The sequence below is a fragment of the Leptodactylus fuscus genome, chromosome 8, assembly GCF_031893055.1.
Source record: "Leptodactylus fuscus isolate aLepFus1 chromosome 8, aLepFus1.hap2, whole genome shotgun sequence".
NCBI lineage: Eukaryota > Metazoa > Chordata > Amphibia > Anura > Leptodactylidae > Leptodactylus > Leptodactylus fuscus.
This window is the reverse complement of record NC_134272.1, coordinates 42,002,378-42,028,070: the sequence shown is the minus strand read 5'-3', so window position 1 is coordinate 42,028,070 and position 25,693 is coordinate 42,002,378. Positions and strand designations below refer to the sequence as shown.

The 25,693-nt window shown below is 43.2% G+C and overlaps 1 protein-coding gene across 2 annotated transcripts in view; it reads left to right on the top strand.

Moving 5' to 3' along the window:
- LOC142217007 (actin-related protein 2/3 complex subunit 1A-A) overlaps positions 1-8,183 on the top strand; it is a 248,285-nt gene extending 240,102 nt beyond the window's left edge. For both annotated transcript variants that reach the window (XM_075285161.1, XM_075285160.1), the window contains 6 exons: positions 1,451-1,558; positions 1,720-1,932; positions 2,135-2,210; positions 4,275-4,468; positions 4,825-4,915; positions 7,947-8,183. In XM_075285161.1, coding sequence (XP_075141262.1) covers positions 1,451-1,558; positions 1,720-1,932; positions 2,135-2,210; positions 4,275-4,468; positions 4,825-4,915; positions 7,947-7,985 — 721 coding nt within the window. In that variant the 3' untranslated portion in view covers positions 7,986-8,183. The remainder of the gene's footprint in view (positions 1-1,450; positions 1,559-1,719; positions 1,933-2,134; positions 2,211-4,274; positions 4,469-4,824; positions 4,916-7,946) is intronic.
- Positions 8,184-25,693: the final 17,510 nt, after the last annotated feature.

Below are 25,693 nucleotides of genomic sequence, written 5' to 3'. Positions count from 1 at the left end.
CCCTCCATCTCTGCCCCCAGTATAACATTGCCCCTCCATCTCTGCCCCCCAGTATAACAGTCCCCCTCCATATCTGCCCCTAGTATGACATTCCTCTTCCATCTCTGCCTCTAGTTTACTGAGACACATGCACACTCCCCCCCCCCCGCATCTCACATCCCCCCCCCCCCGCATCTCACATTCCCCCCCCGCATCTCACATTCCCCCCCCCCCGCATCTCACATTCCCCCCCCCCCCCCGCATCTCACATTCCCCCCCCATCTCACATTCCCCCCCCCATCTCACATTCCCCCCCCCCCCATCTCACATTCCCCCCCCCCCATCTCACATTCCCCCCCCCCCCCATCTCACATTCCCCCCCCCCATCTCACATTCCCATCTCACATTCCCCCCCCCCCCCCATCTCACATTCCCCCCCCCCATCTCACATTCCCCCCCCCCCCATCTCACATTCCCCCCCCCCATCTCACATTCCCCCCCCCCCCATCTCACATTCCCCCCCCCCCATCTCACATTTCCCCCCCCCCCCATCTCACATTTCCCCCCCCCCCCCCATCTCACATTTCCCCCCCCCCCCCCATCTCACATTTCCCCCCCCCCCCCCCATCTCACATTCCCCCTCCCTCCCCTCTCAGTACCTTAGGAGACACACCACATGTCTCCATCTTCTTGCACTGTCCTGATGGTACTAAGACACGCCTCCCTGGACACGCCTCCCTAGTCAAGCTATGCGGGCCAGACTAAATCAGTCGGGGGGGGGGAAGGGGAGATATGGCCCGCGGGCCGTACATTGCCCAGGTCTGTAATAAACCATGCATTTTTTCATTCACTTTTTTTTCTGCCTACCTGTTCTAAAGATATGGCACGTGGTTCTAAGCTGTGTATATGCTATAGGATCTGTTGGGTGAACATACTTATTTTTCTCAGCCCAGCTCTGTCTCCTTTTTCTGACTGACAGTCATGTATCTAGTGATTGACTTCCTATGACAGCAAATATGTAACAAGCTATGCATCTAATCACTTATAACAATATAAAAAATAAAATGATTACAGTAGTTATTTTAAATAAATTTTTTCTTCCCCGTTATGATTTTTTTTTTCCAGCTTCCTAGTACCTTGTATAGAATAATAAATGGTACTTTTCTGAAAAACAATTTGCCCTCATATGGCTCTGGGAATGGAAAAATAAAAAAGTTATGGGGTTTGAACAGTGGGGAGTCAAAAACGAAAATGCAGCCAACGGGAAGGTGTTAATGTAGCTAAATTAATTTTAAATAGAAAATAGGAGCAAAAAAATTCCAACCAGGATATCCATAACCTTTAAAAATATAAATCCGTTCGCTTTACATACACAGTTGTTTTTGTCAGTACATAGTCCTCTACCAATATATTCTGATTTAGTACGAAGGAGTAGACAACTTTTTCTGGAATATATATATTTTTCTTCTAGGTGGGTGAGTAAACACATCAAGAAGCCAATCCGTTCAACTGTGCTAAGCCTTGACTGGCATCCCAATAATGTTCTGCTGGCAGCTGGATCCTGTGACTTCAAGACCCGGTATATTAGTTAGATAGTTGTAGTCAGCGTGTTAGTGTTGATACATTGGTGTGAGTCGGAATTGCAGAGAACCTGTTAACTTTTAATATTTTCTAGTCATCTGCAGTCCGTGTTGTTTTTTCTCTAGGGGTGACTTCATCCTGCACTCTTTATCTTTACAGAGTGTTTTCTGCATACATTAAGGAAGTTGATGAGAAGCCTGCTAGTACACCTTGGGGATCAAAAATGCCTTTTGGACAGCTGATGTCAGAATTTGGAGGAGCTGGCAGTGGTGGCTGGGTTCACAGCGTCAGTTTTTCTGCCAGTGGCAATCGTTTGGCTTGGGTCAGCCATGACAGCATTGTGTCAGTAGTTGATGCTTCAAAAAACATGAGGTAATGTACCTACTGTTGTCTTCTGTAAAGTCTTAAAAAATCTAAATGGAGCCTATAGAGTGCTGTTGGTGTTATTTTTCATTTTTATGTCTTAATACAATCAAACTGCTCTCAAACAGCTTTAGTGGTGAAAAAAAATCTTAAAAAGCTTGTACATTTGTGACCTGCTATTGTTTAATGGCGAATATGTTCTGGTTTCCAGTGTTTCCCAGATGAAGACTGAATTCCTGCCACTTTTGAGTCTGACATTTGTGTCAGAGAACAGTGTGATAGCAGCCGTAAGTACCTTTAATTTGGATTATCTGTTGGAAAGGTACAAACCTTGTTACTTAGTAAATTGGTTGTCTCAGGAGTAGGGCTGGGCAATTTTTTTAACAAAATAACCAAAAGTAAACACCAACCAAGATAACCACACGTCGGTTATTACAATATTTGCAAGGTTCTACCTGCAGTTTCATTCGGACCAAACACATCCGAATCAGAACTGCTTTTATTATATTCTGGGTTCTCTTCAGATCCTACAATATAATAAGCGGAGACCCAGGGGAAGTGAGCAAACATGAAAAACAGTGTTACTAACCTCTACTGAGCTCCGGTACAACTCCATGTTTTCTTTGTGTGTTTGCTAATGCCTGTACATAGATGCAAGCACCCCAACACTACGTGACTTGTGACTGTTGAGGACCAATGATATCTGTTCCTGACATCAGACAGAAGACCCAAAGACAGCAAGGAGTTGTATCAGAGCCCAGGAAAGATGAGTAACACTTATTTTATATGTTTGGTCACCTCGCCTGGGTCTCTACTTATTATACTCTAGGGTCTGAACAAACCCTAGAGTATAACTGCAGTTTTGGTTTGGCCATGTTTAGCCCAAACAAAAGCATCGGGTGAACATTGCAAAACGAATCTCATGATGTTCGCCCAATAAATACTTGTACAGAAAATAGGCGTGGTCTAAATAATTGCTGTTAATCGTAAACAAGGTAAAATACCCAATTAATCCTGATTTTGATTTAGGTCATAATCATCCAGCATTGCTCAGGAGAGACATTGATGGCATATCCCTAAATTGTAACAAGGAGTTCAAGTGTGATTTTCACACATATTCCATTAGAGATATTTTTCTCTAATTCAATGTACACATTTATTAGATTTGTTTGTACTATATATATATCTATACAGGTTTTTTTTGTTTGTTTTTTTAAAACACCTGTTTAAAAGGGTTTTTCAGAAGGGAAACATGTTTAGCAATACTCTCTTCAATCTCCTACCATTCTGATGCTTTTTTGGATTCCATTGTTTGATCTTCAAGGGCTAGTTCACACAGGGGCAAAGAGGTGGATTTTGACGGCGTATTTCACTTTAAAATCCGCCTCATTACAATAATGGTCTATGTAGACCGCTATTTTTTTTTTCTACTAGCAGAAAAAAGAAGCGACATGACCTTTCTTCAGGCGTTTTCCGCCTGAAGAAAGTAATAGAAGTGAATGGGAGGCGAAAAACTTGCGTTTTTTTCCGCGCATTTTTGCAAAAAAAATGCGTGAAAAAAAACATGACGCGTGTTTTGCAGTCGATACACTTTACTGGAGGGGAAAACCGCCTGGTGTTTTTTTAAGCGGTTTTTAAAAAAAAAAAAAAGTTCCAAAAAGCTTGGCAAGGTCCAAAAGACGCTTCCTAATTAGGAAGCGTTTTTCTTTCAGGACTAAAATAAGCCACACATAATTTACGTGTGAACTAGCCCTATGCCAATGCCAATCAGGGTTTTCTGAGACTTGGCTGTTGATTGATGGGGGGGGGGGGGGGGTCCTCCAGTCACATATTGGTGACCTTTTGTAAGAGTGGCAAAACCTCTTTAGTCTAAGGCCTCACATTGCGTAAAAGCAGCTTTTTGGTTGCAGATTTTGCTCAGTTTTTTGAGCCAAAGCCAGGAGTGGATTGAGCAGAAGGTAGAAGTATAAGCACTTCCTATATATTTCCCAAATATATTGGCTTTGGTTAAAAAAAAAAAAATGCAGCAAAATTTGCAAACCAAAGCTGCGTTTCTGCTATGTGGGGCTTTAGCCATAATGTCCACACAACCAATCAGTGGCTGCAGCAGTGACCCACCCCACCATTTCTTCTTAGGATTCAACCAGGAAGGAAAGAACCGCATCAGAAGAGGGATGGGATTTGATCAGTGTCTGCTGCCTATTTTATATTTATATTCTGAACTTGTTTTTAAGAAAGAAAAAAGACATTTCAGTAATAACACCCTATGTAAATAAAAGGGTATAAACGCATATTGTCATAGGAATTCTGTATTTATTTATAAATGTTCATTCCCCATTCTTGTTTTTTAGGGGCATGATTGCTGTCCAATGCTTTTCACCTATGATGACCATGGCTCATTGACGTTTGTTTCGAAACTGGACATTCCCAAGCAAAGCACTCAGCGCAATATTTCTGCTATGGAGCGCTTTAGAAACATGGATAAGAGAGCAACCACAGAGGATCGCAATACCACCCTGGAGACTCTTCACCAGAACAGCATAACGTAAGTGCAAATCTACAGTGCAAGAGGGCCACTTCTGGTGAATTAGTATAGGAATTCAAGTTTTCTTTTTCTGGGAGAAAACAAATAAATTTTTAAACCTTTTATTAAACGTAATGCTGTGAAGTCTAATCACTTGTAGAATAAAACCTGAGAATATTTGCAAGTGCTTTGCTTTACTTGCTTTCTACTGAACCTGTGCTGACAATTCTGTACATGAGATGCAATCTTAGGAAAACCACTTTAGCCAAGTAGTGTGCTCGTTTTGGTAGTATTGATATACTGTATCAATTCTGTAACTAAAAAACTAAAATCAAATTTTTAAAGGAAATTAACACCTCTCTGTATTTATCTAACAGTCAGGTGTCCATTTATGATGGGGATAAATCCGACTGCCGTAAGTTTTGTACCACAGGCATTGATGGTGCCATGACTATTTGGGACTTTAAGGTGAGTTCAGCACTTGGTGTTTCGATATTGTAACTAGTCCAGATATTGTAATTACTAAGTAAGGTGAGCATGTGTTCTAATAATAAGTAGTAGTAGAATCTTCTCTGTTGTCTGGAGATTCAGCATGGTTAAATCGAAGATTCTGGTCACATTATTGCTGGTCAAACCATGCTGCTGGCTGGAGCAGAGCCTAAAAATTGTGGTTGCCCCGTATTTGCCACTAGAATGCTCACAGGATATGATTAAATTAACAAATTGCCATTCCTCTTTGTGAATTGGACGTTTCCTTACACAATTTTTTGACACTGTCCGCACTGATTGGTCAGAGTATTTAAAGGGCTTGTCCAGTTCCTATTTTTGTTTTTTAATATTCTACAGGGTATATAAACGCGAGAAACACATTCCAAACATAGGTATAAAAAGAAATGGGGGCAGTCACCGAATCTTCATATCATAAGCGTTTTTATTCCAAACTCCAGAGAAATAAAACAAAGGTAGCATAAGGGAGAGAAGGATCAGTTTTAGCGTCCGGGCGACTTCTGTTTCGCGACTGCTCTGGCCAAAACTATACAGATCCAAATGGGCTACTTAACCCAGTTTAAATATGCCTTGTACAGGCTCCCAGGCTTGTCTGCAAATCCTCTCTTTTGCAGGCTGGTCTATGCAGCCTGCAAAAGAAAGGATGCTTTTTTGCAATGCATTAGCATTGTAATGCATTGCATTAGTGATCAGACCCCCTGGGGTTCAACACCCCTAGGGGGTCTAATAAATGCAAAAAAAAAAAAAAAAAAACATAAAAAGAATTAAAAGTTCAAATCACCCCCCTTTCCCTAGAACACATATAAAAGTAGTTAAAAACTGTGAAACACATACATGTTAGGTATCCCCGCGTCCGAAATCGCCCGCTCTACAAATCTATAAAAATATTTTTCCTGTTCGGTAAACGCCGTAGCGGGAAAAATAGTCGAAAGTGCCAAACCGCCGTTTTTTCACTGTTTTGATTCTGATAAAAATTTGAATAAAAAGTGATCAAAGCAATAACATTTCCCGAAAATGGTAGAACTAAAAAGTACACCCAGTCCCGCAAAAAAAGACGCCCTATACATCCCCGTACACGCACGTATAAAAAAGTTACGGCCGTCGGAATATGGCGACTTTTAGAAAAAAAATTTTTTAACACAGTTTTGGAATTTTTTTTTTAGGGGTCAAAATGTAAATAAGACCATATAAATTTGGTATCCCTGGAACCGTACCGAAACACAGAATATAGGGGACATGTCATTTTGGCTGCAAAGTGAATGCCGTAAAACCAAAGCCTGTAAGAAAGTCGCAGAAATGCATTTTTTCTTCAAATCCACCCCATTCAGAATTTTTTTCCTGCTTCCCAGTACATTATATAGAATAATTAATGGTAGCATCATGAAGAAAAATTTGTCCCGCAAAAATTAAGACCTCATATGGCTCTGGGAGCGGAGAAATAAAAAAGTTATGGGGTTTAGAAGGAGGGGAGTCAAAAACGAAAATCAAAAAATGCCATCGGCGGGAAGGGGTTAATAGTCCCACAGTGGGGAAATTTCAGTATGTTACAGCAGCAAAGTAATACAGATACAGGAAAAACTGACACCCCCAAAAGAATTGTACATTGCCTTTAAGTGAGCTATCTGTACAAGATGGCACTAGTGAGAGTTTTCCACAATAGTAACGGTTGACTACCGCTAATGCTGGGCTCTCTCACACAGATCAGCTAGTCCTGCTGGCATCACTCCGTTGTGGCTGCTTCCAGTCACCAGGGGCAGCCAACTGCTACACTTGGCTGCAGTAGAATGCTGATGCAATGGCAAGTGAGTGACACACCTTTGACAGGAGTGACTCAAGTCTGTGTATGAGAGCCTATCCGCCATTGTACACTTGCAGACGCTAATTGTTTTGGGTGTAAAGGGGTCTGGTGAGTGAATTGTTGTTCATGGAAAAAATAAGCCTTAACGCATCTTTTGGAGCAAAAAAATAATATAAGACCCTGTGTTACTTTTCGGAGAAACATGGTATGTTTGGAATGGTTTTCTACTGAGGAGGGGTAAAGAGGAGCACCATTATTATTTAAAAAGTTCCTCCAGGTGCTAAATCGTCTATATGTTGGAAATTAGGGCTATGCCACTCTCTTTTCTTGGACATTAATATACATGAGAAACGAGTACTTGTCTCTCCCCATACCTCTGTCCAACTCCCATCTCATGCGGCAGCTCAATCCGTTTGGATGCAGGCCCTGTACCGTTTGTGTGAGGGCACTGCTTAAGCCAATCACAGGCTGAGGGGGCTCTAACTGGCTGCAGCGGTCATCTCACACAAATGTGCACAGAACCAGTATGAAAACAAACTGAGCTGCCAGAGGTGGAAACGGAAATATGGGAACAGTGAGTAGTTAAGCCATATTAACCCCTTCAAGACCAAGCCTAAAAGTACCTAGATGACCAGGCCTCATTTTTCAAATCTGACATGTGTCTATCAGGTCCTGATCATGTCTCTGTGGACCCCAGCAGCTATTAGCACTGGGTCCACGGAGCTTCCAACCCTTGGGGAGACCTGATCCCCATCTTAAGAGGCTCCGTTTATAAACATCCCCACAGCACAGAGCCCATGCCGTGAGGACGTTTATTTACAGTCAGCTGTCTCAAAGCGGTTTAACAATAAAAATAGGAATTGGACAACACCTTTTAGATAGATGGATAGATAATTCTTTAATAGTCGCACCATGAGGAATTTCAGTGTGTTACAACAACATAAATAATACAATAATAATACAAATACCAAAGTTTCACAGTAGAGGCATTACGGTCACGGTACAGATAATAAGATAAAGGTAAAAAAAATAGTAGGAGAGAGATCACAACTTAAGGATCTTTCAGTTCTCTGTATGGAGTGATCGTCACTTAGCCCGGCATTGGTTGCAGGTCTGTCATAAATTGCTAAAATATTTTCTTTTTAAACTGTTATCGTTATATTAATCTATTATCTTCTGTTCTCAAACTTCTAGACATTGGAGTCTTATATTCAGGGCCTGAGAATTATGTAATTGATGAACAATCTTCACTAAAAAGAACAAGCATCGGGAGCTCCAGTAAAATGCAAGAAATGGGAACTTTGGTTGAAGCTTTTCTAACCAATTTAACAGCAAATGGAATCTGTCTTTCCTATCATTCCAAAAGTAACTAGCAACTGCAGCTTGTCACTGAAAAAGATTAATAATGATTAAAATGAGACATGTTCTTAACTACTTGTGATTTATTTCTACATAAAAAGTATTGTTGAATGAATGCGTTTATTTCTATAATAATCAGTGCCGCACCTCCCATGAGGCGACCTGAAGCGAGCGATTCAGGCGGCACTATGCCAGGGCCTCAGGGAGGGCGGCATTTTTGTTAACCTAAGCCAGTCCAGGACAAGCTGTCCTGGACTGGCTTATCGCCGAGCGGTGGTTTGGGGAGGCCACTGGAGCAGCGCTGCTCCAGCAGCCTCCTCTCACGCTCAGGCAGAGAGTAGGCAGTCTCCGGGCCTGCTCTCTGCCGGCGAATGGCGCTAAGCCCCGCCCCCTTTCGAGACGCCACGCCCCCTAGCTAAGCCACGCCCCCACTCCGCCCCTCCTGCGGGGGGGGGGCGGTGAAAGGAGCAGGTTCACCCCTGATAATAATGCCCGGACCAATAATGAGCTGAACCTGCTTCAATAGCTGCCAAGTGAAAGTATTCCTCTGGCTGATATTTGCAGCTTTATAAGGTCTTTTTTTACACTACATTATGTTTAACCAATGTTGATTAAAGATTTTTCAAAGACAATAGTAAAGGGACGTTGAACAATGTGAATGAACAAAGGCACACAGGCCTCTACTATATACGAGAGGCTAGAGGAGAACCCCGCCCAATGGGACAATAATACATTAACAAAGGGACTGAATGCACAGGCATATTTGACCATAAAAATAACAACATCCTCAAATAAATAGGAGATGAACAAACAGTAAAAGGGAACACTTAACAGCAAGCCAGGGGTGGGGGGTTCGCCACAGGGGGAGAGTAGAATGACCAGTAACAACCTAACAAGAAAGGGGAAAAAAAGAATAGCGAGGTAATTCAGGAGAAGAAAGAGAACTCAAGTTGATTCCTGAAACACCACCCAAGGCCGCCAGAGAGCATCAAATTTGGAAGGATCTGGGGAATTCTCCACCAGGGCCTCCATTGTCCTTATTAGGAGAAGCTCCTGTAGAATTTCAACCAGGGACCAAGCAATGGTGCTCTGCCAGTACCTGGGAATGACAGTTCTAGAAGAAAGTGTCGCAGGAGATCCTTTGTTTATTGCAGAAATCCTGTTAGGGATAACTGAAAGAAGGGCCAGTTAGGGAGTTGCTGTGATGGTGCAACTATACAACTTAGCATATATAGGACAAACAGCGTCTAAGAAGGGCCTAAGAACAATACTCTCTCACCAGATGCAATATAGGGTACCTTTCTCAAACCTACAATGCTAACACCTGTCAGTCAAAGCAGAATAGATTCCTTTGAGGAAGTCAGGACGCCTGTACCACCGAGACAGAATTCTGAAACGCATTTCTTGCGCATCACAAGGCAACAGGAGCTTATGTGCGAACAGGAAAGACCTATCCTATTCTGCAGGGAGAAGACCCATACGAAGGTCTGACTCCCAGGGGCCTGTGTAAGGGTGCATTCACACTACGTTTACGGCAGCTTATTCTGAACGTAAAACACGTTCAGAATAAGCGGCGTATAAAGCAGCTCCATTCATTTCTATGGGAGCCGGCATACGAGCACTCCCCATAGAAATGAAAGGGCTGCTTCTTTCACTGCGAGCACTCCCATTGAAGTGAATGGGAAGTGCCCGCGTGTACAGCTCGGCATGAGCAGAGCTTGCCGTATACGCCGGCACTTCCCATTCACTTCAATGGGACTGCTCGCAGTGAAAGAAGCAGCCCATTCATTTCTATAGGGAGCGCTCGTATGCCGGCTCCCATAGAAATGAATGGAGCTGCTTTATACGCCGCTTATTCTGAACGTGTTTTACGTTCAGAATAAGCTGCCGTAAACGTAGTGTGAATGCACCCTAAGAGTGTCTCGAAGAAGAATGCTGTAGAGAACCGAGAGTAAGTGTGGGAAAGGATGGACTCCAGGTCAGTAATAGTAGAGGAAAGAAGAGGGCACAAAGAGAATTTCACAAAAGGTTGTAAGTTGACCATACTCCAGCCAGGATAGATGAAGGTCTGGATAATAAGCGCACAGCTGGGCAATAGAAGAAGGGGCGGATCCTCAGCGACCTAAGTCTAACGTTGTCTATTTGCAGAACATCCTGGGAGGAATATAGGATTAAGAAGAGGGAACTAAGGGGGCCAGGAACTCTAGCCACTATCCCGCTGAAGCACACCAAATCCCAGGCTTAAGGAATTGTTACGAGAGGAATGAGTGCATGATGGATCCCGGGTGGAAATGAGCCGAAATCCATGGCAATGAGGGGAGGGGAACTGAGAGCTGGTCAACTTTGATAGAAACCCAATGCTTGTTCACGCTATGGTAGCGCCAGTCAAAAAGATGAAGCAGAGCAGTAATAAAGTCTAAGATCCTTCAAGCCTGCACCCCCTGTCCTTTTGGCAAGTCAACCCCCCCCCCCCCCTTCCAGTCCACACTTTGGGGATGTTCCGGCAGCGACTCAGCTGTTGAGTCTCCTCGTCATTTTCGCTGTACACTAAGTTCTGATACACATGTGCCGGTCTTTCTGATCGGGCACACGTAGTCTGGTGGCTTTTTCCGGCCACGTGGGGTTCCTGGCCGGCAGACGAGTGCGCATGCGCGATAGTTATCTTCTAGACGCCGAGACGGCCACACGTGCAGCGCAGTGTGCATGTGCGTTGGCCATATAGTGCGGGAAACAACAATTTGCATGCGGACGGTTGGAAGTGAGTATCATAATATGCTTTTTTCTTTTGAGTATTAGTACTTATGCCCGTAAAGGGTGCCCTCATGTACTTCACACACTGCAGTGATTTTTCGACACTATATCACGCAGACTACTAAGCACATCTGCACGCCCTTTAGGCTGTGCTGGTGTGTGTGTACGTGTACTTCTTGAACTGTAACTCAGCATAACACTACAAACTGCTCAATAGAAGTAGTGTTGGAAATAGCCATTCCCAATCATTTGGGACCCTTTTACTGTCTTAAAAATGCCAGTTATCCTCTAATGGTTATACCCACTATGTATACAGACCACCCAGTAACGTGGGGGTGCATATATATGTGATTTGCTCCTCTGTTTATTTTTTAATTTCAATTCTATATATAATTTTTGCGTTTTTTGCTTATTTTGGATTAGATGTATTTACATATGAGTTCTTTCTGTGTCTTTTTCTGTTGTTCTCCCATTTTTGGATGGTGAACCCACTGTGACTGGTCCCACCTTCGTTGTCATAATATACTTTGTGTTTTATTATTAGACCTCAGAGCTTCGTATTTGATTATTGGGTCCTAGAGCTTGCATTGGATCCTCTTGTTTTGTTATCTACTGTCACCTTGTAGTTGGACCAAATTATTCTATTTCATGATGGACTTTAAACACAGATTTTTATTGTTTTAGAATTGTGCACCTGAAGAAGGGAGGAGTGACGTCCTAAACTCGTTGTGCCTGTGCTTAAGATTAATTAATAAAATCCGTTGCTTATACTCATTTGTCTTGAGCGCGGTTCCTTACCCACTGGACCATCTACACTTAGATCTGGTACCGGTCCTTTATTGCATGTTTATGCACCCGCGAGGTGCCAGGAACCCAGCAGCTCTATACACCTCAGAGAGGGAGCCTCTGTGAATGGTTCCCAACGCCAGCGTTGTGTATTCACAACATCGCACAACAGCCGGTGTTTTGGCAGATGGAGGCGTTGCTGGAGTGATTTAAGGCTAGCAGCGGCTACTGTAGATTTGCGAAAGTGGGCTTACAAGCGCTGCACTTTCACCAGTAGCTCATGAACATTGGGGTACATTTTTAAAAACCATTACACCACTAGATTGAAAACGTGGGCCAGGCATGGACCGTGTTGGAGGTTGGCAAGCTGCAGAGCCGCTACCAGGTTTCGGCCATTATCACACACGGCCATGCCTGGGCCCAGGTGCAGCGGTGAAAACCATGTTGACGTCTCATCGAGGAGGGCATCCCTCACCTCGGAGGCATTGCGCTGTCTGTCCCCCAAGATGATGAGCTTCAGCATGGCCTGCTGACGTCTCCCCACACCAGTGCTGCAGCGTTTCCAGCAGGTAGCTGGGGTAGATGTGATGGCGGAGGAAGAGGGTGCCTCATTCCTATCCCTTTGCGCTAGCCTTACGCATTTTTAGATGTATAGAAATGCAAATTTTATGGTCAGTACACCGAAGAAAGCTGGATTAAGCGTGTATATCCGGACAATTGCTGTGTATCCCTGTTAGGTTTTGGGGGTACACAGCGTGGCTAGCTGGATTGAGCATGTATAGCTGGACAATTGCTGTGTATCCCATTTAGGCTTTGGGGGTACACAGCGTGGATAGCTGGATTGAGCGTGTATAGCCAGACAATTGATGTGTATCCCTGTTAGGTTTTGGGGGTACACAGCGTGGATAGCTAGATTGAGCGTGTATAGCCAGACAATTGATGTGTATCCCTGTTAGGTTTTGGGGGTACACAGCATGGATAGCTGGATTGAGCGTGGATAGCCGGACAATTGCTGTATATCCCTGTTAGGTTTTGGGGGTACACAGCGTGGATAGCTAGATTGAGCGTGTATAGCCGGACAATTGCTGTGTATCCCTGTTAGGTTTTGGGGGTACACAGCATGGATAGCTGGACTGAGCGTGTATAGCCAGACAATTGATGTGTATCCCTGTTAGGTTTTGGGGGTACACAGCGTGGATAGCTAGATTGAGCGTGTATAGCCGGACAATTGCTGTGTATCCCTGTTAGGTTTTGGGGGTACACAGCATGGATAGCTGGACTGAGCGTGTATAGCCAGACAATTGATGTGTATCCCTGTTAGGTTTTGGGGGTACACAGCGTGGATAGCTAGATTGAGCGTGTATAGCCGGACAATTGCTGTATATCCCTGTTAGGTTTTGGGGGTACACAGCATGGATAGCTGGATTGAGTGTGGATAGCCGGACAATTGCTGTGTATCCCTGTTAGGTTTTGGGGGTACACAGAGTGGATAGCCGGACAATTGCTGTGTATCCCTGTTAGGTTTTGGGGGTACACAGCGTGGATAGCTAGATTGAGCGTGTATAGCCGGACAATTGCTGTGTATCCCTGTTAGGTTTTGGGGGTACAGAGCGTGGATAGCTGGATTGAGCGTGGATAGCCGGACAATTGCTATGTATCCCTGTTAGGTTTTGGGGGTACAGAGCGTGGATAGCTGGACTGAGCGTGGATAGCCGGACAATTGCTGTGTATTTCTGTTAGGTTTTGGGGGTACAGAGCGTGGATAGCTGGAATGAGCGTCTATAGACTCCTCTCCCTGCAGTATAGCTCTGAAAAGAGCTGTTGTTGTTATTCAGTTTTTTCCCTGCCTAGCAGAATCAAATCCCTCTCTAGTCCTCAGCAGCACATCTGTCCCTACCTCTCATCTCACCAGGCTGCAAAATGAGACAAAGAAGGCGGACACTGTTCTTATAAACCCGAGGTCACCTAAATTCGGCAGCCAATGGCTTTTTCCAATTTTTTTTTCAATGCCTACATTGTCGGATTTCCTGTCCCACCTCCCCTGCAGTTATTGGTGTAAAAAACGCGCCAGGGAAGGTGAGAGGGTATATGAATTTTTACTGCATTTGTCGTGTGGTATTCGATTAGAATCCAATACCTCGAACAGCCTGATATTCGCTCATCTCTAGTTATTATTACTGCTCTACAGGGCCGCCGATAGGCCAGTATTACTGCTACTGGTGTCAGGGGCCCGGCCAAATTGAAAAATGGGGGGGGCCCGGTTTTGGCCCACCACCGTGTGCCGGCCCCCTGGCGCCCGCAGCAGTCATTGTATGTCCTATTTCAACTCAGATGTGCGTCCAGAGGACGCACATCTGAGTTGAACACATACGCGGCTGAAGCAAGGAGCTGACACAGGTCAGCTCCTTGTTTCGCCGCTGCTACTGGCTGTGTAGACGCGTCACATCGCTGCTACTGGCTGTGTAGACGCGTCACATCGCGTCTACAACTGTGCGCGAGAGAGAGAGGCGCGCAGTGAGCGGCGCGGGATCATGGAGAAGGTAAGTGTAATGTGTACACTCAGGTGGAATGTGAAACTGGGGGCAGATGAAGGAGAGGACGGCATGACACTGGGGGCAGAGATGGAGGGGACATGAATCTGGGGACAGAGATGGAGGGACATTAATCTGGGGCAGGGATGGAGGGGGACAATGGAAAGATGTTAGAAGGCGGGGGGGGGGATTGTTGAGGCATCGGGTGTGTGGCACTGCGGAGAGGGAACGTCTGGGGCAATAATATATAATATAAAAGTTTTTAGCTGGAGAACTACAAAGCACACAATACCTCCAAAGGTATGAGTGCTTTGTATTAATAATGATGTAGGCTGTTTGGGGGTGGGACTTTCACTTTAAAGGAGTGTTCACATTGTGTTTTTGGCCTCCCTTGCCGGGATACGTTGGTAACCAGTCATAATCAGCTACCCACTTATCCCTGCACGGAGAACTGCAGGCCGCCCCTCCCCCTTTTTTTTTTAATGGCCAGTTCTTCGTGCAGGGATAAGTTGACAGCTGATTCTGACTGGTTACCAACGTATCCCGGCAAGGGAGGCCAAAAACGCAATGTGAAAAAGCCCTGAGGATTTATTAAGAGGGCTCTTATAAATGGTGTTGGCTCTCTATAGGGGCTGTCACACGTAGCAGATTTTACCTGCAAATAGAATCTGATTAAGCCTTGTAATGTTGCTAAATAAAGGTAAATTTAATACATAATTGGTATGGCGCAAAATAAAGTAGTTTTAAAACGGCGGGGGGGCCCAGACACTTAGGCTGTATGGGGCCCCAAAATTCCTGATGGCGGCCCTGCTGCTCTACGCAGATGCATCAAGTATGGAAATGTTCCTTAGAACAGGTAGGTGTGTTATGGAGAATGCAGAAGAGCAAGCCAGGAACCCAGGCTCAAGGCACCCCATCTTTAACTAGCTGTGTATCAAAATCTCTTTCTTTTCACTCCACTTCTTACACTTGTCCATTGCAATATGGCCGATGGAACAGCTGACTGTGCATGTTCTGTCGGCCATTTTGCGGTGGTCTAATGTAAGGAGGAGTGACGAGGAGGAGATGCAGAAGACAGAGGCGGTGCTGGAATGGATAACAACGCTGTGCTTTCTAAGCACAATTATCATAATGAAGATAAATTTAAAAACAGCAGCACGGACCTTCAAAATAAAAGTAAGAGATGAATAGTCTTTCTAAAGGCGATTCCTACTTGGTTAGTTAGTTTAAAAACTGTTTTTCTAATGATAAAATCCCTTTAAACTTCTTTTTGTCTGTGTAAACCCTTTGCTTTTTTTATGTAATACATCCCATATAGCATTTATGGGATGCTGTGGATCCCAGTGTCTGCTCCATGGACCCAGCGCCAACTACACAGGACCAATTGTAGGCTGCAGTGCAGACTTCGTGGATCAATATCCCTCCAGAACTCTTCCAACACCTCCTGGAGTGCCTTGTTGTCTTGCTGCAGTTATGAGGGCTCAAGGAGGGGCGACCCGCTATTAATGGCGCATCAGGTACCTTCCCATGACTTTTGGCCACTCAGTGTACTTTTTATCTGTGTCGAACAACTATTGGCACCTATGAGCAGGTATTCTAGTCCAGTTAGATTGGACTGGGATTTTGCCTCATAAACCACATTTTTGATGTTTCCCACATTTACTCTATGGGGCTGTCCACTCTCTTATTCACCTACTGGTGTGTTTTTGAGTCATTGTCAGAGGTGTAACTTTAAACTCCTGAGCCACCAATGCAAAATAGTTCATGAGGCCTCCACTTACTGGTGTCTTCTTCTGTTGTTGCAATTGCTACCTCTCCACCACCTATAGATATGTTGCTGTCATTGTCATGTTAAAACACGCAATTCAAGAGCATTTCTTCCTGGCATTCAGCAACATGATCTCCTCAAGTTTTTGATATATGCAAATTGATCCATGATCCCTCGTATGTGATAAATAATCCCAGCAACATGGTACAGTGCTATGGACAGTAATGTCAGGACGGGCGTTCCTCAATGTACAGCTGGACTGTAAGGAACGCCCTTCTGACAATGGACTGAGATCATTTTCATTATAACGGCAGGGATATCTCCAGCCACGGAGCACATAACGGAAAAGCCAACGATTCACTAACTGAAGCGCACTGTCAGCTTTCTAGCGGTATATAAAACTGCATGTGCCCGAGGACATGAAAGGTCCTCTTTAAAGCACAGATAGATAGGCCAGGATCACCAGAATGCATCACCTTTATCCACATGGAAATGCACCTGTAGCAGAGATATGATTTTATTTGACAATCTGAAGCTGCTAGGGCGGCTTCATTGCTCCAGGCTACCCCACGCTGCAGGCCTTGTCACAGGGGCCAGTTTGGCCAAACAGAGCCACCCTCGATGTTCCAGATTGCTCTTTTGCATATTATGAAATACAATGCATTTCTTATTTAATATGCTTTACCCTGGGGACAGACACCCTCAGACACCCTTTAGTGGTCTTCTGGTTGTAACCATGATTTTGGCTATTCTGTGATAACTTTGCACAGTAGTTGATGCTATCTTCTGCATCTTTCATATTTTGGTCACCACTTCTAGTCATTTGATATGATTTTAAATGAACCTATAATTTCCTGCACTTCTCTATATGTTTTTCACTCTTCAACCAACTTACTAATCAAAATGTTTTTCATTACAATGATGTCTCAAACATCCCATTTTCCCCAGTATTTTAGCAAGAAATGAAGTATAACCAATATCTGCATAATTTGCCATACTCCTACCTTAAATTGAGGACACAATTACTTCTGTTATTCCAGAAAAGGAATGACTTGACCAATGTAACTCCTAAGCGCTATTATTCTGAAAGTTACTTGGAATAAGCAGCATGCATGTCCATATTCTTGCCTCGCTTTTTGTCTACTACTCCACTACACTTAAAGGTAAACTATTTTCTATGTAGAAATATCACTTGTACCAAAAACATTGATGTATTAGGTTAATGATCTTGCACTACTGTACCTTGTTAAAATCCCCTTTGAATTTCAGATACTTCATATCCTAAAAAACGGAATTATCCACCCAAAAAAGCCTTGGAGAAACCATTTTTATTTTTATTTTTATTTTTTTTTTTTACTTTTTCACAATGAGTCAGAAGAATAAAATTAGAAAAAAGTGGAGTATTATTGCCACCTAGTGGCAATTTTTATTTACTACAGTGAAGGCTTTTTCTACTTCTGAAACCAAACTAAAAAAGGCCCCAGTAAAATAGCCACTGGTCTCAGGATAAGGAAGGGGAAGTCTCTGCCGTCAGACAGCAATTTATCTTCTATGATTATAACCCTTTTAACCCCTTCCCGTGAGAGGAATTTTTCTATTTTCGTTTTTGACTTTCCCTTTTCCAAACATAAGTTTTTTAAAACAATTTTTATTTTTCCGCTGTCAGAGCCTCATGAGGTCTCAGGTCTGGTTAACATCACATTGAGTTTTTGTTTGGGGGGTCCGCTTGGGGACCCCCTGAACGGAAATCTATACACATTAAAAAGTGGTTAGCTAAGAAACCACATGGACTCCATAGACTATAATGAGGTCCGTGTGGTTTCCACACGAAACATGCGAAGAGCAAAGTACTGCAAGCATGGACCTCATTATAGTCTATGGGATTTGTGTGGTTTCTTAGATAACCACTTTTTAATACATATAGGTTTCCATTCGGGGGCGGGTCCCCAAGCGGATTTTCCGAACACTTTTTTTTTTTTTTTTTAAATGTAGATTGTGAGCCCCATATAGGGTTCCCAATGTACATTTTTCCCTGTCAGTATGTCTTTGGAGTATGAGATAGAAATCCACGCAAACACGGGGAGAACATACAATGTACTGGGAGGTTGGAAAAAAAATAAAAAATTCAGAATCGGGTAGATTTGAAGTGCATTTGTGCGGCTTTCATAGAGACTTTTTCTTTATGGAGTTTACTGTGCAGCCAAAATGACATGTCAACTGTATTCTGTTTCGGTACAATTCCGGGGATACCAAAACTGGGGGAAAAAAATAAAATAAACACAGGTTTGACATATTTTGACATTTATTTTTTTTCCGTTAAGGAGTTTACTGAATGGGAAAATTATTTTTAGAGATTTGTAGACTGGGCATTTTCGGATACAGGGATACCTAATGTGTAAGTGTATCACAGTATTTAGGTACTTTTATATGTGATCAGGGGTCTGATCACTTATGCAATACATTACAATGCTGATGCATAGCAAAAAGCTGCATAGATCTGCCCTCAGAAGGCTACTGGCTGTCATAATAATGGGACACCCACTCCAGAGCTTGCTCTGGATACCGGCAATCCCCAGCAAAATAGCAGCGCCCACGCGCCACCAGTAAAGTGACTGAGGCGCCAGAGGGGTTAATGCCTGCGATCAGTGTGGGTACTGATTGTGTACAATAGCATCGGGTCTCTGCTTTATAAAAGACTCGGGAGTTGAGCGGCCTCTGTATTTTAACATCTGACATCCACCGTACTATTTTTCAACATTACTGTACCTTGTTAGAATTCCCTTTGAATTTCAGATCCTTCATATCCTAAGAAAAATCCGGAATCATCCACCCAAGAAAGCCTCAGAGAAACCATCCCATTTTTTTTTTTAAGTGGAATATTATTGCCACCTAGTGGCAATTTTTATTTACTACAGTGAGGGCTTTTCCTACTTCTGAAACTCTCGTTAAACTGAAAAATGCCTCAGTAAAATATCTTCTGGTCTCAGGATCAGTGAGGGGTCTCAGCAGTCAGACAGCAATTTATTTTCCATGACATAACCCTTTTAAAGGGGTGGATCACATTCAAAGTTGTAGCATTAAGGTGTTTTCCTATCTCCCTCTCTTAGGCTGGTCTTACACGACCGTACTGGTTTTTACGGTCCGCAATTTGTGGATCCGCAGCACAAAATTCACTTAAAAAACACCAAAAAAACCTCATTCCGCAGACAACCGTGCTCAACCGCAAAGTGTGATGTGTGCATCCATGTGAATCCGTTTTTGTGCGGATCCACAAAAAACAACACATACCCCCTGCCAACAAAAAAGGAAGTCACTGCATAGTTACCGCATAGTTACAACCCATGCTCAGTTCTTCTGTGTTGCTATGTTCCAAGAATTTGGACATTTCGTGTTTGGAAAAAACATTCAGGACTCATGACTGGGGTTATCAAGTTTTTTATTACACAAAAAAAGCCAATACAGTAAAATACTTTACTTTGTTAAATAACTGTTACAAACTGTTATAAAATATTATAAAAATATTATTAATATAAAATATTTTTTTGCAAAGATAAAAAAAAAATTTGAACTTTCTTAAAGGATAAGAACATTTTACAGGGTGAACAGCTCTTGGGTAAAGGAGCCAGTTGTATGGCTAGTGGATGCCTGAGTGTCAGCTGTTTGTCTAACATGCCCTGGCCCCTGAAGAGAAGGCTGGTACTGTACACCTTGCTGTGGATAATGACCCTGACCCTGACTGCAGTACAACGCACCTTCCTGGGAATACTGGCGCTGCTGTTCAAATGGCCTAAACTGTTGTTGTGGTTGTTGTGCTGGCATTGGACCGGACTGTACAAGACTGGCAAGATGTTTCTATTTTTTTATTTTATTTTTATTTTTATTTTTTATTTGATCCTGCTCACTCTGGAAATGGTTCAGAATGTTTATGATCGTTGACTGGCACAAGAGCTGCCGTTCAGGAGGGATTTTCTCCATGTGCCTTGCCACCATCATGCCGAAATGTTCATTAGCACTCCATTCTGACCGTTTTTGCATGAAAGACAGCACTTGTGCATCCAGCATGGAACGCGTATCCATGCCTGTACCTTCTGGTTGTTTTCTTTTTTTCCCACGTCCGGCAATTCTTTTTGGACTTGGGGGCTCCAGCAAACTCGGTGATGAAGGGGTTTGCGATGGAGATGACAAGTGAGAACTTTCCAGTGTGCTTTGCTCCTCAGGCTCACCTTCCAGATTATCAAGAGTTCTGCAAAAACACAAAGAATGTTTTAGTATTTTTTACTGCCAGACTAAACAATTTCAATGTACTCTCTATATAAATATATACTCACTTCTCCAATGTCCATCGTTTCTTTTAAAAACATGAGTTGTTGCGTGTACATGTACGTTTTTTTCGTACGGCGGCCAGATCCACTCTTGCCCCTTTTGGGCATTCAACTCACGCCAAAATTGGTCTCTGCACGTGTTCCAATGAGTTTTGATATCATCAACTGAAATAAAAATTAAAAAAATTAATCACCATGTACGAAAATCTAAACTGTTTGCTGATTTTGTAATGTTTTCCCTTTCGTACTTACGTAATTTTTTGCGTTTCACAGTAGAGGCCTTATCCCATTCATCAGGATGCAGTGTCTTGCATAATCCTCCCAGGTGCGGTCTTTTGCTATTTTATCCAGATATTCCTCACACCTTTTATCCCATAGTAATGGGCGTTCCTGTAAAATATTGTAAATATTGTCAATTTTGTTTCATTATGACCAATAAAACATTATGAAATATTACAGTATTGTGTTACCCTGTGGCTCATTCCCTAGTAGCCATAACTAACCCCACCACCTGGCAATGGTCCCTAGTAGCCATAACTAACCCCCCCACCTGGCAATGGTCCCTAGTAGTCATAACTAAACCCCCCCCACACACACACACACACACACACACACACACCTGGCAATGGTCCCTAGTAGACATAATTAACCCCCCCCTCCCCCCGGCAATAGTCATTCCCCCCCTGTAACTTACGTGTACCATGATCAGGAGTTGTTCCACGAACTGGCGTGTCATCTTCTCCTCTTGATGTGTTACAGCTAATGGCTCTTCGGCTGTCTTCTTCTTCTTTTCACTCTACTGTGCGCTGACGTAGTTCCGACAGCGTCCAGTCTTGACATCCGCAATTACGGATACACACTGAACATGTGTTGTGTGTATCCGCAAAAATGCACGCGCCCATAGACTTCTATTGGACCTTCTGTGCCGTGCCGTAAAAGCACGGCCATGCGGTATACTGTCCGGAGCACGGTTGCGGCGCGCCACACCATTGAGAAAATCTAAGGTGGTGTAAGAGGCCTCATAGAAAACTATGGGACCGTAAATGGTCCGCAATTTTAAACCCGCAATTGCGGACCATTTGCGGTGTAAAACTACGGTCGTGTAAAACCAGCCTTAAGGGGCATTCATACTACTGCCATTGTCAATCCAGGGGTTTCCGGCGTAAACCCCCAGGATACTGTACAGAGGATGGCTGCCGTATGCAGCCTCTCCCCCTGGAAACCATTTTTTTGTTTTGTTTTTTTGTGCGTGGATACAAAGTCGTACATGCAGGACTTTGTGTCTGTGCAAAAAAAAAAAAAAAGGTTTCCAGGTGGAGAAATGAATGTCCAGTTTCTCGGGGGTTTAGGATGGAAACCCCTGGGTGGACAGCAGCGGTAGTGTGAACGCCCCCCATAGCAGTTTGCCTGCTTTCTCTTCTTGCTGGCATTTTATTTTTAATCTAATAATAATTTACTCACCCATCAACACTCCTGTCCAGGCCGGCCTCCATTGTTTCCTCTGAAGGACATTAGGATGCTATGTCCAACATCCTGACATTTTTTAGCGACTGGCACAGGTGACATCTGAGAACACAGCCCCCTCCTGAGAGCAGCAAATCACTATAATGTTAGTTAAGGACGGATATAAATCAGGTTCTTTGAAAATGATGTGTAAACAATGGGGAGGAATAATCTCACATAGCAGGTAAACAAAGTAGTATTTCTAAAGCAATGTATTAAGGAAAACTCTTAAATTTACATAAACTAGCAGTATAAATAGGATCCATGAGATTGGAATACTCTTAGGGCCTGTTCACACAGGCACAGAGGGGGCGGATTATGGCACGGAATCCACGTAATAATCTGCCCCCTCACAATGGTGGTCTATGGAGACCGCTAGTGTTAGTTTTTGACGTGACCTTTCTTGAGGCAGATTCTGCCTCAGGAAGTCAACAGAAGTGAATGGGAGGCAGAAACCGCATTGCGTTTTTTTGCCAAAAAACACAACGCGTTTTTTTATGGTCCATTCACTGTGCAGGAGGGAAAAACCGCCTGGCATTTTCTGAAGCGGTTTTTACCAAAAACCGCTCCAGAAAACGCTCCAAAAATACCTCAAGGTCCAAAAACCGCTTCCTAATTAGAAAGTGTTTTTTTCCCGGACCAAATTACGCCACACAGTATTCACGTGTGAACTAAGCCTTGAACTGAAGTGATTTACTCAACACATTACTTTGCCTATCTTGCTCCATTTGCCACATATTACTCATTAAACTGGCTAAGGTCGGGGCCCCACGGGACAGAAAGGCCAGGATTTGCCCATGGCGTTTCCACCATGGGAAAAATCATGGCTTTTTACAGTAAGGGCAAAGTGGATGGGATTCTAGCACGAATTTGGAAATTGCAGCATGTCAATTATACCTACGGAAACGCCGGCAGTTTCCCCATAGGTATAATTGTAACAGAAAGTCTGTGGAGGAAAACCCTGCAAACTTTCTGTCTAAAGCATTGCGGGAAAAATCGTGATGCATTGCCACCGCGGTTTTTCCCACAGTGCTTTTTTGCTGCAGGATGTCAGGGTGGCGCCTTAGCCTAAAAGCAACAAAGCAAAACTGTTGCAACCAATCAAAATACAGTTTTTATTTCTCAGTAGCAGAATACAAAATGAAAGCTGTGCTGTGATTGGTTACTATGGGCAACTAAGTCAATTTTTCTTTTCAACAGTTTTAATAAATCTGCCCCATTATGCCTCCTCAGTGTTTACATTTCGATGCCTAGGTTATAGACCACCTCTTTGGTTGGACTGATCACTCCCTGTTACCTTTATTCTCTTCTCTTTCTTTGCAGAGTGCGCTCAGCTGCTGAAACTTTATAAAGGCTAAATCAGTTTGTTGAGCAGGGCCTGTTATCTGTATACTTACATCCAGAGATAACTCAGAGCTGGGTCTCTGAAATTTTACACAGCAGAAGCTCCACCATAACGCCTAAGATCAGAGTTCTCTCTGATCCTATGATCAGGTGCCAGCCCACACCTCTCCACTTATTATCAGTTTCTAGTACAAACTGCAGAAGCCATCAGGTTCCTATAACAGCTGTCTGGGGTTGCTAGGTGGGGTGGCATAGACACAAAAGTCCAGATTCTTTAGTCCAAAACAAAGGTAGAGTTTATTTTCACTGAAAAGGGTAGTGCAGCAACCAAAGGAAACAATACAAAAATAAATACCTGCCTGGCTAGGCTCTAAATAAACACAGAGTAGGTTACCTCACCTAGAATAACAGAAATCAAAAGCCAGTTGAGTCACTCAGGACACAGCTCCAAAAATATGACCTCTCTGTTTGCTCTCCAGCCAAGCTCTGCCCCCAGTCTGCTGCTGGAGCAACTTCTTAAGCCTCCTTGACGAGTAGACTCTCAACAGCTGAGTCGCTGGCGGAACATCCCCAAAGTGTAGACTGGAGGGGGGGTAAAATGACAGGTCCCACTACCAACCTACCTGCCATTCAACCTACCTGCCATTCCTAAAAATCCAGCCTAGTAACTGGAACTTTGAAATGTTCTTTCTGGAGTTTTCTCATCTCACCCACCTTAGTAGTCTGGATGAGATGTATACCCCCTCCATTACCTGACCAGCCATCGGCTTACACAGCCCAGAGCTTTCTGAAGGGATCTAACTATTGAGCCTTGCCCCAATACAGAGATTTTCCCATAGACTGCAATAATGTTATACTGCAGTCTATGGTACGAGCGGGCTGATTGTAGGATGAATCACCCAAGGGAAGTTTTATTTATTAAAAAAAAAAAGTTTTAATAATATAAAAGAAATATATACAAAATGCAGATTATACCCCTTTTTTTTATATCGGAAATAAAAAAACAAACAAATTAAGCATCCTCTCATCTAAAAATGCTTAAATTATAAAAAAAAAATAATAATAATCTCATACAATGTATATCATATCAGTGATCAAAACGTTCACCAAAATGGTGAAAGTAACAATGTAATAAAAAATTATGCCTAAGGGCTAGTTCACACGTAAATTACGTGTGGCATATTTTGGTCCTGAAAAAAAATGCTTCCTAATTAGGAAGCATTTTTTGGAGCAGTTTTTTTTGTAAAAACCGCTTCAAAAAACACCAGGCGTTTTCCCCTCCTGTAAAGTGAATGGGCTGCAAAAAAAAGAGGTCGCGTTTTTCGCCTCCCATTCACTTCTATTGTTTTCTTCAGGCGGAAAACGCCTACAGAAAGGTCATATCGCTTCTTTTTTCTGGTAGCGGCGAAAAACTGCTAGCAGGAAAAAAAAAAAAACTAGCGGTCTACATAGACCACTATTGTAATGAGGCGGATTTGAGGCGAAATCCGCCGTCAAAATCCGCCTCTTTGCCCCTGTGTGAACTAGCCCTTAGGGTGCATTCACACGGAGTTTTGTGGCGCTGTTTTGCCACAAAACTTGTGTAAAGAAGCAGCGCTGTAAAACAGAATCCCATTGAGTTCAATGGTTCTGTCTTACGCGGGCTACACATTGAACTCAATGGGAGGCTTTTTTTTACCCATTAATTTCAATGGGTTCAGTTTAACGCGTGTAACACATTGAAATCAATGGATAAAAAAAGCCTCCCATTGAGTTCAATGTGTAGCCCGCGTAAGACGGAACCATTGAACTCAATGGGATTCTGTTTTTACAGCGCTAATACTTCACACGAGTTTTGTGGCAATAACAGCACCACAAAAAAGTAAAGTAAAAAAAAAAAAAAAGAAAAATGGCTGCGACGTGAAGGTTTTATTGGTAATCAGTAAAGATGAGCGAATGCCGTTCGTTCGAATAGGTATTCGATCGAATATCATGGTGTTCGATGTATTCGTTAACAATCGAATACAAGGCCACATACGCAGTAAAAATTTGTGTCCCCTCCCACGACAACGGAGGCAGTTAAAAAAATTGATAAAACCCATTGGCTGCCGAAAACATGTGACCTCACATTCATAAGAACGGCTGCCGCCCTATTCGCCATTTTAGCGGTCAGAGATAGGGAGAGAAAGACATCTCCTGAGGGCTAGATAGCGATTAGCTTCAGATAGGCAGGCAAGAACTAAAGAAGAAAACCAACAGCTCTTCTCAGAGCTATACACTGTAGGGACATCAGTCCAGCTTTCCCCGGACGGTGGAAAACAGGGATATACAACAGATACAAGTTCATATATAGTGGAGAAACAGCTTTCATTGTTGGCTGTCCGCACACAGAATAGCTGGAATACACAGCAGTGACTAGATCATATAGAGCTGAAAAAAGCCTTGAATTTTTGGGGGGGCCTGAAAAATTGCAGCAATTCACTGCATTTCCAAGTTCATATACCTGATACAAACCTTGAATTGTTGGGGGTCCTGAAAAATAGCAGCAATCCACTGCATTAACAAGTTCATATACCTGATACAAACCTTGAATTGTTG